A 12,519-nucleotide genomic window follows, 5' to 3' on the forward strand; every position below is an offset into this window, starting at 1 on the left:
AGTCAATGATTTATCATTGGTCTGATTTTTTTTAAAGGTGTGTGACTTACGGTTCTTGGATTTCTGTGGAGGATCAGGGTCGGTGAAGTCCTCGGTTAGGCCTGCTGAACCCATGGATCCATTCAACGAGTCTCCAGTCTTCCCCCTACAGACAAAACCAACTTGTGATTACATGGTTAAAATTCAAGCAAACGAAAATTATGCTCATAGGCAAAACCAGAAGATTTTGAGATGGGTGTTGGACATGGAGTGGTACTGGTTGGACATGGGCTTTTGGATCAGAATAGGATTCTAAACTATGCATTTAGGCCTCCTGATTACCTCAGTGAAGGGGGTACAAGTTCAGGAGGAAGCGCAAGAGGCAAATGCTGTCCTTGCTTGGCCATATCGACCAAGTGCATGGCCAGAATGAACTCGTCCGCTTTCAGTTTACCGTCCTTATCTACGTCTGCGAGGTTCCTAAGAAAGAAACAAGACACGAAGAACAATGTCATTACCGCGTACACGTAAGGTGGAAGGTAAACTCACTTAATGTGTGCCTTTAAACATGATTAAAATAGATACCAACCAGATAGTGGCTAGCTGGGTTTGAGAAAGTGACGTTGAAGCCATGGCATTTCTCACTTGAAGGCCTGAAAGAGAAAGTTGGGATGAGAAAAGACTTAACATTAAAACCACCTCCTTGTTTCTACACTCACTGTCCATTTTATCAGCTCCACTTACCATATAGAAGCACTTTGTAGTTCTACAATTACTGACTGTAGTCCATCTGTTTCTCTACATGCTGTTTTAGCCCCCTTTCATGCTGTTCTTCAATGGTAAGGACCCCCACAGGACCCCCCACAAAGCAGGTATTATTTAGGTGGTGGATCATTCTCAGCACTGCAGTGACTCTGGTGTGGTGTGTTAGTGTGTGTTGTGCTGGTATGAGTGGTTTTTAAATACCGTGTCCACTCACTGTCCACTCTATTAGACACTCCTACCTAGTCGGTCCACCTTGTAGATGTAAAGTCAGAGACGATCGCTCATCTATTGCTGCTGTTTGAGTCGGTCATCTTCTAGACCTTCATCAGTGGTCACAGGACGCTGCGCACTGGGTGCTGTTGTCTGGATATTTTTGGTTGGTGGACTATTCTCAGTCCAGCAGTGACAGTGAGGTGTTTAAAAACTCCATCAGCGCTGCTGTGTCTGATCCACTCATACCAGCACAACACACACTAACACACCACCACCATGTCAGTGTCACTGCAGTGCTGAGAACGATCCACCACCTAAATAATACCTGCTCTGTGGTGGTCCTGTGGGGGTCCTGACCATTGAAGAACAGGGTGAAAGGAGGCTAACAGAGCATGTAGAGAAACAGATGGACTACCATGTACGCCAAAGCATTTTTCACAGTGAAGCACCTCACTGGTACCTGCAGCTATAAAGCCTCCCCACACGACGACACCTCTACCTTCATGCACCAAACTTGTGTTAGACCCCCATCTGGTTATTGTCCCTTTCGAAAAAGTCTTGTTTACTGAGAGAGTCCTGGTCATTTAAACAGCTGGACGTCTCTGCTTGAGGAGGCTTTGGCCCTTCCAGATCCTTGCGTTCTGTCAACATCACCTGTTGTTTCAAGGCGTCGACCTATTTTCTTAATAGCTGGAAGTGTTTCAGGATAGCTGCAGTTGGCCTGACGAACACCATTTAGCCTGGGACTCACAGGCTAAACACGATTAATACATGGTGTGACAATGTGTGTGTGTGTGTGTGTGTGTTGGGGACAAGTCCAGTGCAAAAGATGGACTACAATTACTAATCATCTATCCACAAGGTTCATCTATATGGTAAACAAAGCTTAAGCTTGTGCTCAGAGGGTGTAGGGTTGAATGCCTCTACGTACCAGACAGATATCCGAACATCTGCTTATCCAGGCTGTTGAACTGCTGCCTGTATTTCAGACGGGACGCCTGAGGCACAGCCCAGTCCGAGGGCCCGGTCTTCGGAGAGCTGCTGGCTATGGACGTTGCGGAAGAGGAGTTGGAGCTGGAAGAGATACAGCATACGTTTATTTTACACTTTAGCAGTATGGTCAGTTCATCCGTCTATCACCATGTGGGCAGTGACTGCACTTTCTCATTATTTAGGTCGTATATTAACAAACTAATTATCAGCTAAATGAAGTGTGTATGAAAAGGGAAGCTAAGCATAACACCTAGAGGAGCACAAATGAACACATTTACACAAATGATAGATGTCAGCAAGGTCATGTCAGAACACAATCACTCGGATGATTATGAGCGTGTGTGAAGGTGTCAATCTGTCCGTCAGTCAACCAGTTCATTTTCAGGGCGGGTAATCACTTAATTAGCAAACGAATTGGTTACCAGGTGCATACACTGATCAGTCATAACATTAAAACCACCTCCTTGTTTCTACACTCACTGTTCATTTTATCAGCTCCACTTACCATATAGAAGCACTTTGTAGTTCTACAATTACTGACTGTAGTCCATCTGTTTACTACATACTTTATTAGCCCACTTTCACCCTGTTCTTCAATGGTCAGGACTCTCCCAGAGTGCACTCAGCACTGCAGTGACACTGACATGGTGGTGGTGTGTGAGTGTGTGTTGTGCTGGTATGAGTGGATCAGACACAGCAGTGCTGCTGGAGTTTTTAAACACATCACTGTCACTGCTGGACCGAGAATCGTCCACCAACCAAAAATATCCAGCCAACAGAGCCCCGTGGGCAGCGTCCTGTGACCACTGTTGAAGGTCTAGAAGATGACCGACTCAAACAGCAGCAATAGATGAGCGATCGTCTCTGACTTTACATCTACAAGGTGGACCAACTAGGTAGGAGTGTCTAATAGAGTGGACAGTGAGTGGACTCCAGCAGCTCGCTAAATAGGACATAAAGGTGTCCGCATACTTCTAGCGCAGGTCCTAGTTTGAGTGCTATTGTAAGAAACTCTGTGTTAAAATCAGATGTGCCTCTTTTTACATATCAAACAAAGAGAGCTTGTGTGGCGTATTGCTAAGAGTCACGCTGCTGGTACCAGCACTACCTGAGTCCCAGGGTTTAAATCCTAGGCCGGACACAAGATCCTCAGCACAGGAGGTGCATGGTGTACAGGTACATCGGCCTAGCCATTAGTGAGGCACATATGAGTGCACGCTTAGTGCCAGCCCCAAGCCCGGGTAAACTGGATGGTTGTGTCAGGAAGGGAATCAAACATGTGGATGAAAAATCTGCTAAAGAAGAGAATCGTTCATTCCATATTAACCAAGCATGTTGTAGACTAGCGGTTAAGGTACTGGACTAGTAATTGAAAGTTCGCTGGTTCAAGGCCCACCACTGCCAGGTAGCCACTGTTGGGGCCCTTGAGCAAGGCCCTTTACTTTAATTGCTTAGACTGTATACTGGCACAGTACTGTAAGTCGCTTTGGATAAAAGCGGCTCCTAAATGCTGAAAATGTAAATGTTCATGTAAATGCATGATGTCACGCTCTTACCTGCTTAACCCCAGATCCAGGAGAGCTGGAGACATGTTGGGAGTGGAAGAAAACCCCAGTGGAGAGGAAGTAAAGGAACTGCTCAGTGGGAGTGCTGCAGACACATCCAAAAAGAAAATACAACAATCGTTACTCTAAACATTCATCTAAAGCTTGTTTCCTCCAAGTCTAGTTGTTTCTGATTAGAGCAGCAAACCAGCACGTGTACTTGCCAGTCGCTTCTTTTCACCTGCCAGTGGCGTACTCTCTGAGTGAGCCGTAGCACCATGCCCACTGTGACTATCCACACTATTCGCCACTTAAGCAGGTGCCTGGACCAGCCAGTATAAGTCGCATTAGCAGAGGCAATGAAGAAACCAGTGAACCTTCCCTCCCCAAGAACGGCCAGCTGTGTCTGTTAGACACCCAACTAGGTCAAGAGTACAGCTAAGGACCTCAGCCGTGGCTCAAGAGTCTCAGTGGTAGTAGGCTAGAGCAGGGTTCGCGGGCCTAAAGAGAGATGGGTCGCAGAGAAAAATAATAATAATTAAATAAACTTGTCTGCGAATGCCCCCTTATGGAGGCTTATGTAACATCCTGTAAACCACAGAGCTTAAGATGCATTGCCTGTGTTGCCTGGGTCGGGTAAAACATCATGGACAAAATGTGGGTCAAAAGCTGGAGCATTTGACAGTTATACCACCCGAGCACCCCCAGTTTGGTGTGTAACATTGCTGACCAGTAATGCAGAGCTATACAACACTTAGGTTTGCGTCAAATCCCAGTTTATCCCAGTATCAATGGTTTTGTAACATCTTACATTAATTTAGTTTAGTTTTACTAAGAAATTAAGTGCATATTATTCACAATCGGGAATTGGAAATGACTAAATTGGGAAATAAAGTGGGAAAGAAATGAGTAGGATGAATTTTTCTGTGATCAGTAAACAGTGACGCAATGGAGCATCATGGTCTGAACACATAAGCACAAAAATAATTACCTACCGTTGGTAAGAGAAACAGGCGTGGCATGCAGGATGCCCACAGGTCCGTTGGCCAGAGCAGGAGTGCTGATGGTGGGCATCATTGGCATCGTTAATCCCGTGGCCATCATGGGAGTAAGAACCGGCATGGCAGGCATCATGGTGATGTTTGGCATGGGTCCCATTCCTAAAGAAACAGAATTAACAGATCAGAGGAATCAGTGGATCATATGAATAAACACTTCTTTAACTGATCCTGACACCTGCTGTACCTGGTGGGTTCACAGCTGCAACCTGAAAGCATCTAATACCATGGGTGTATACGAATGTCTGTATGTGGGGTAAAATGGACAGCTCACCTAGTGGTGCTAGAGGCATCGTGGGTGCGGGCACTGGAGGCTGCTTCATGATGATGGGCAGAGCCGAGGGAAGATTCTGCCCCTGCAGCTTCAGCTTAATCAGTTTCATGGCTATGGAGAACTCCAGACGGTCCATTTTGCCATCCTTGTTCAGGTCTGCCAGAGCCCTGCAGTAGAGATTTACAGTAAACACGAATTAAAACACAGACGGCTAACTTGGCCAAGCATAGGACTGTATACCTAAAGCAATTCTTATTGGTATACACAACCCAAAGTAGTGCATGAGCCAAGTGTGTGGCATTGTTGTGCATTGTTCTGACTATAACCCAGAACATTTATGGTTCACTGAACTCATAAAGTTAGAAATAAAGTGTACCGAGACACTGAGTGTACTGAGTTGGGGTGTTTCGGGGTGCATTACAACACAGGGAGAGGTGATCCTGTGCCATGGAACACACTTTTCCATCAATAGTGGAAAGCCCAAAGGGACAAAATGCATTCAATAACGTCACCCAAAGTATCACACTGCCTCCACCGGCTTGCCTTCTTCCCATAGTGCATCCTGGTGCCATGTGTTCCCCAGGTAAGCCACGCACACGCACCCGGCCATCATCCACGTGATGTAAAATGCTCCGTGGTCCAGTCCCGATGCTCACGTGCCCATTGTTGGCGCTTTCGGCGGTGGACAGGGGTCAGCATGGGGACCCTGACTGGTCTGCGGCTGTGCAGCCCCATACGCAACAAGATGTGATGCTCTGTGTATTCTGACACCTTTCTATCAGAACCAGCATGAACGTCTTCAGCAATCTGAGCTACAGCAGCTCGTCTGTTGGCCAGCCTTCGCTCATCACGTGCATCAATGAGCCTCGGTCGCCCATGACCCTGTCGCCGGTTTACCACTGTTCCTTTCCTTGGGCCACTTTGATAGATACTGACCACTGCAGACCGGGAACACCGCACAACAGCTGCAGTTTTGGACATGCTCTGACCCTGTCATCTTGCCATCACCTGCCTAACATATCCCACCCACTAACAGGTGCCGTGATGAAGAGATAATCAGTGTTATTTTGAGTTTCAGGATGCTGATGTCATTTAAATAAAACTTTGCATGCTCACCAGATCTCAGCCAGTACCGAGGAAGGAAGACCTGACTGCAGGAAGAAGTTTCGTGCCTGCTCCCCTACAAACAAGCACAAAGAAAACAAGAAAGAAAGACATCAGGCATTTCTGTGGAGCAGGAAGGACATCCTGACAACATTTCATTGTGCAACATAAGGGAGTAATATTCACACACAAAAAGGGAGTGTATTCACACACTTATTTCTTCTCTTAAATGTACTTCGGTGTACACAACTCATATGAGTTGCTTTTACGTAGTAAAAAAAGTGCATGTCCTTAATACTAGAGCATAACTGTGATTTACAAGAGTGCACGTTCCTGCATCTGTATAAGCCCAGGTTTAAAAAAAATGCATACTCATGCTGCACGCTGCCTTGCAGACTCATTTCATTGTCATTTTAACTCACTAAAAATATGCAAGGATGAAGCCCTCAGTAAAAGAATTAGCAAAACATAAAAACATCAGCTGGAAAATGCCACTAGCAGCAGTGTAAGTGGCTAAGTGGAATTAAGTGGAAGTTGTTGTATAAATTAATACAGGGTTCGTGTCGCATAGATCTAACAGGTTCATCAGCTGTATAGAGAATTTCCTATTTTTGAATTGCCTAGGTGGTGGTCCAGGTCAATACTTAAAACAACAACTATAAGGCAACGGAAGCTCAGTGGTTAATGGAGTGGACTATTGACTGGAAGCTAAAGATGCCACAGTTAGGCCCCTAAATAAGCCCCTTAACACCTTCATTGTTTGCATTGTATTTGGTCACAAGTGTAGGTCGCTCTGGATCAAAGCCTCTTAGGAACACTACAAAGCACACACTATATTAACATCCATAGGTTTGGAATAGGATGTCCAACAAGCTCATGGACAGTGTCCATATACATATACTGTTGGCTTATGTATTTATGTACAGAAAAATTACAATTACCGACAGCGATGTAGCAAATTACTCAATTAAAGGTCTTAATAGACAAAAACAATGCACATACCGGATACAAAACCCTGTACTGGGGAGAGGGTGTCAAACTTCTGATCATGCTTAGTCCTTTCTTCCGGCGTTATAGCCCAAATACTGTAGCCGCCTGAGTGGGAGAACGAAGAAGAAAACAATTCAAGAACAAATTTATATTGATGCTCAAGCTTGTTAACAATCATTTAACGGCATTACGAATAGTTCAGTATCGTTCACATTCAACATGGAAAGTGTTTACATTAAGGTAGCAATTATCAGGGATACGAAACATAGACAAGCATTCCCATCACTGAGAATCGTCCACCAACCAAAAATATCAAGCCAACGGCGCCCAGTGGGCAGCGTCCTGTGACCACTGATGAAGGTCTAGACGATGACCGACTCAAACAGCAGCAATAGATGAGCGATCGTCTCTGACTTTACATCTACAAGGTCAACCAACTAGGTAGGAGTGGACAGTGAGTTAGGGCTGTCGCGGTGACAGAATTTCCCCTTGCGGTATTCAGCCTGTCTCAATATCGCGGTATGCGGTTATATCGCAATTTTTTTGTTGTTTTTGAAAATTACTTAATTGATCTGGATTTTAGAGCTATATAAACAAGCTTTATTGTTAGGCTATGATTCGATATATTATTGCTTTATAATGACAAAGATGAGACGGCTTTAAGACCAATGAAATGCGTGTTTAGGCTATTGTTAAATACAGAACAGAGCAGGGATGCGCGTCTTTTCTCTATTAAAAAAAGGTTTAAATAAGCTTCTAGCCTAGGCTAGATATACACTGTGAAACGAAAAAAAAGTGTTTAGGCTAAATATTTTAAATGCACATCTAATCAAAATATGGCAAAAAAAATAGAATAAAGAATAAAGTCTGTAAGAGTTTAAACCTGCGTTATCATGCGCGCTAGACGAACCAACATGTTCACCTGATGTGTTTTAGAGAGGATCTGAGTGGGGTAGCGATGTTCCCCTCGGTACTAAAACCCTCTCTGATGGTGCTCGTTGCATTAATACACTGTAGATGTACTGAACCTGCATGCGACTTTAGAGATCAGAGAAAGTCTAGCCTGGTTATCGCGCCACTATTAACCATCTATTTAGTAGGTATAATTAACATAACAATATATACTACATTTCAAGTTATTATTCGTTTCAGTACGCCGAGGCTGTTTGAATATAGTCTAAATTACAAGTATTTATTGAGTGTGAACTCAATTTAATCATTAATAAACTTGCCTATAATTCCTGTTGCGATTGTTTACATTTTAAAACACAAAGCCTGACACTCAGCAGCAACGCATGAGAACAGGTTGCGGGAAAATGTCGCTCCTAGCTCATTTTCATTATGAATTTATTTAACATTTATTACGCACGAATGTAAGCGTATAAAACAAGATGGACCTGCAACAATAAAAAAAAGGAGAAGAAAGAAAGAAAAAACGTGAATATCGCGGTGTTGCGGTTGTCCAGCATGCCCTGCGGTTGGCTGGTCTATACCGCGATATTTCAAAATTGCGGTTAGCGCGACAGCCCTACAGTGAGTGGACACGGTATTTAAAAACTCCAGCAGCGCTGCTGTGTCTGATCCACTCATACCAGCACAACACACACTAACACACCAGCACCATGTCAGTGTCACTGCAGTGCTGAGAATGATCCACCACCTAAATAATACCTGCTCTGTAGTGGTCCTGTGGGGGTCCTGACCATTGAAGAACAGGGTGAAAGGAGGCTAACAAAGCATGCAGAGAAACAAATGGACTACAGTCAGTAATTGTAGAACTACAAAGTGGAGCTGATAAAATGGACAGTGAGTGTAGAAACAAGGAGGTGGTTTTAATGTTATGGCTCATCAGTGTACATTTTATTCTATTCTAAATGCTAAAATCATTCAATAGGTTTAAGTGGTTAAAGATGATGTTTATCCTCTCGTACATCTACAAGCCATCTATTCCGGACAATTCCGGGAACAGGTGACGCTGAGTCAGCAAAATCTAATTTCCCCTACAAGTGAACAGTGAACAAAGCCATCTATGTTCTTGTGAAATCATTAAAATGCGTTCATTTAACTGCACACAGATATAAAGACATAGGCTTACCATTCATGGTTGCAGGTGTTTGGGGGGGTTGTGGGGACCCGCGGACCTGGTCTCAGCTGGCTAGCTCAAGCATCTGCACTCGGACACTGAGACGGACATAAAAAGAAACATCGAGTCATTAATAATGCAGGACGACGATTTCCTACATCTCCACTCAGCAGTCGGAGAAAGATTAATAAATAAATAAACACGGCGTCATTCAGTTTGATTATTCAGAAATAATAATAGGCTAGAGTCCGAGTCGAGTCACGAGTCTTTAGGCTAGAGTCCGAGTCGAGTCACGAGTCTTTAGGCTAGAGTCCGAGTCGAGTTACGAGTCTTTAGGCTAAAGTCCGAGTCGAGTCACGAGTCTTTAGGCTAGAGTCTGAGTCGAGTCACGAGTCTTTAGGCTAGAGTCCGAGTCGAGTCACGAGTCTTTAGGATAGAGTCCGAGTCGAGTCACGAGTCTTTAGGCTAGAGTCCGAGTCGGGTCACGAGTCTTTAGGCTAGAGTCCGAGTCAGGTCACGAGTCTTTAGGCTAGAGTCCGAGTCAAGTCACGAGTCTTTAGGCTAGAGTCCGAGTCAGGTCACGAGTCTTTAGGCTAGAGTCCGAGTCAAGTCACGAGTCTTTAGGCTAGAGTCCGAGTCAGGTCACGAGTCTTTAGGCTAGAGTCCGAGTCAGGTCACGAGTCTTTAGGCTAGAGTCCGAGTCAGGTCACGAGTCTTTAGGCTAGAGTCCGAGTCAGGTCACGAGTCTTTAGGCTAGAGTCCGAGTCAAGTCACGAGTCTTTAGGCTAGAGTCCGAGTCAAGTCACGAGTCCTTAGGCTAGAGTCAGAGTCAGGTCATGAGTTTTTGGCTAGAGTTTGAGTCAGGTCACGAGTCTTTAGGCTAGAGTTTGAGTCAAGTCACGAGTCCTTAGGCTAGAGTCCGAGTCAGGTCACGAGTCTTTAGGCTAGAGTCCGAGTCAAGTCACGAGTCTTTAGGCTAGAGTCCGAGTCAAGTCACGAGTCTTTAGGCTAGAGTCAATATAATAAACATAAAACATATATTGAAAATGTAGTGTAGAAATAAAGTGCACTACGTAGGGTATTCCAAGTCCGAGTCATTTGAAACGAGTCCGAAGTCGAGTCTGAAGTAGAGTCTGTGAGTCGCAGACTCAAGTCCCCATCTCTGCGTGAGACTATAAATGTTCAGCTGCAGACGGGACACCAAAAATTGCACAGTGCAGCGTATAAGATCTGACAGGCGGCATGAAGGAAACGAGAATGTCGCCCAGCAGGACTATCTACTTCAAGCATGCTGGGATAAAACATTCTTAGCATCTGTTATGTGTGGGAAGTAAGATATATGACAGAAAGTATGTGGACACCACATAATGTTAAACATCCTATTCCAAACCAATAGTAAGTGGCGCAAAAAATTTGACTCATCAAACCATGTCTTTATGGAGCTCACCGAGTCATGATCGACCAGTGCGAGAGGATTCCGACAGGAAAGACTTGTCGATGGAACACAGTACAAGAAATGCTCGGGTACCTCCAGCACCAGTATATTTACAGAATAAGCAGTTGCACCACCCTTGGCGTGACCTTTAACTTAAATAAACACACAGATGCTAAGCAAATACAGTAAAGTTGGCTTTGATATGAAGGTCTGTGTGTGACAGTGAATATTTTTCCATGTAAAATAATGATCATTAAATTACAAACATATTCTACTGGCTATTCTATTACTGACCATTTAAACAGCCATAACATTAAAACCACCTCCTTGTTTCTACACTCACTGTCCATTTTATCAGCTCCACTTACCATATAGAAGCACTTTGTAGTTCTACAATTACTGACTGTAGTCCATCTGTTTCTCTACATGCTTTGTTAGCCCCCTTTCATGCTGTTCTTCAATGGTCAGGACCCCCACAGGACCACCACAGAGCAGGTATTATTTAGGTGGTGGATCATTCTCAGCACTGCACTGACACTGACATGGTGCTGGTGTGTTAGTGTGTGTTGTGCTGGTATGAGTGGATCAGACACAGCAGAGCTGCTGGAGTTTTTAAACAACTCACTAAGAATAGTCCACCAACCAGAAACATCCAGCCAACAGCCTCCTGTGACCACTGATGAAGGTCTAGAAGATGACCAACTCAAACAGCAGCAATAGATGAGCGATCGTCTCTGACTTTACATCTACAAGGTGAACCAACTAGGTAGGAGTGTCTAATAGAGTGGACAGTGAGTGGACACGGTATTTAAAAACTCCAGCAGCGCTGCTGTGTCTGATCCACTCATACCAGCACAACACACACGAACACACCACCACCATGTCAGTGTCACTGCAGTGCTGAGAATGATCCACCACCTAAATAATACCTGCTCTGTGGTGGTCCTGTGGTGGTCCTGACCATTGAAGAACAGGGTGAAAGGGGGCTAACAAAGCATGCAGAGAAACAGATGGAGTACAGTCAGTAATTGTAGAACTACAAAGTGCTTCTATATGGTAAGTGGAGCTGATAAAATGGACAGTGAGTGTAGAAACAAGGAGGTGGTTTTAATGTTATGGCTGATCGGTGTATATATGCACTCTGGGGTAAGGTACGGTGTGGCACTTGCAGGAGTAAATAATATATCAGCTTGAACACTTTAGGTGTTTGTTAATGATTAATGATTTATTTATGGGTGAATTTCCACTTCAATGGTCTACAAAAGGTGACACTAGGGTTGGGATTCAGCTACGAAAAGCTAAACAAACACTGACTGTTGAGATGAGGAGTTAAATTATGAATAAACCTTTTTAAAACGTAATCAAAACATAATAGACGCACTATGTAAGCACTGCAGGTCTGAACACAATGACAGTGCTGGTTTAGTTTGAACGACGTGGAACCAGAAAATACTTGTCTGTAGATAGAATCTAGATGCTAGCTCTGTCTACAACCCACCCACGTGCTCCACCCTGTCTGTAGCTTCAGCTATGAAAAGCTAAACCATCACTGACCTTGTATTATCTAAAAGTCCATTATTATTGAGATTAGTCGGTCTGCTGATACACCTCTGGCTGACAGTCATTATTACAAGTAAATACTGCAAGTGACCACAAAGCCAATCTGATGCTGACACGGTCCAGATTCACTATTTGTATGATAATGATCTTAAAACCGGTAATACCTAAGATAGAACCATGATGTCACCTCTGTTCACAACCCACCCACGTGCTCTCTCTCCACCCTTTGTGTGGCTGAACAACGGACCAAGAATGATGTTGGAGGAAAGTAGAACCGAAACAGGAAGTAGAAGGATTTTTAAAAGAACGCGGCTCGACTTTTACCCAGATCTTGAGGATGTGTGGGCGGACGGACGTGTCCTGAAGGACACCTATACAGTATAAGCTCAGATATATTCTCTGTATGTATACTAGAAATGTACCGATCGGGGTCTTTGGCACCGATTCCGATCTCCTTTCAGGGACATCGGCCGATAGCCGATTCCGATCGGGGTAGGGGGGGGTATTTAGCAGTAAATAAA

The 12,519-nt window shown here is 44.3% G+C and overlaps 1 protein-coding gene across 5 annotated transcripts in view; it reads right to left on the reverse strand.

The window, feature by feature from the left end:
* The window catches only part of itsn2b (intersectin 2b), a 48,019-nt gene that overhangs the window by 29,048 nt on the left and 6,452 nt on the right, over positions 1-12,519 (reverse strand). For 4 of the 5 annotated variants that reach the window (XM_063007644.1, XM_063007642.1, XM_063007641.1 and 1 more), the window contains exons 2-11: positions 9,016-9,101; positions 6,933-7,025; positions 5,943-6,006; positions 4,827-4,993; positions 4,490-4,654; positions 3,507-3,600; positions 1,889-2,031; positions 569-632; positions 322-459; positions 51-145 (exon numbers count right to left, since the gene is read on the reverse strand). In XM_063007644.1, the coding sequence (XP_062863714.1) occupies positions 51-145; positions 322-459; positions 569-632; positions 1,889-2,031; positions 3,507-3,600; positions 4,490-4,654; positions 4,827-4,993; positions 5,943-6,006; positions 6,933-7,025; positions 9,016-9,022 (1,030 nt within the window). In that variant the 5' untranslated portion in view covers positions 9,023-9,101. The remainder of the gene's footprint in view (positions 1-50; positions 146-321; positions 460-568; positions 633-1,888; positions 2,032-3,506; positions 3,601-4,489; positions 4,655-4,826; positions 4,994-5,942; positions 6,007-6,932; positions 7,026-9,015; positions 9,102-12,519) is intronic. The other variant, XM_063007643.1, reaches the window with a different exon arrangement.

Source organism: Trichomycterus rosablanca, chromosome 13, assembly GCF_030014385.1.
Source record: "Trichomycterus rosablanca isolate fTriRos1 chromosome 13, fTriRos1.hap1, whole genome shotgun sequence".
NCBI classification, from domain to species: domain Eukaryota; kingdom Metazoa; phylum Chordata; class Actinopteri; order Siluriformes; family Trichomycteridae; genus Trichomycterus; species Trichomycterus rosablanca.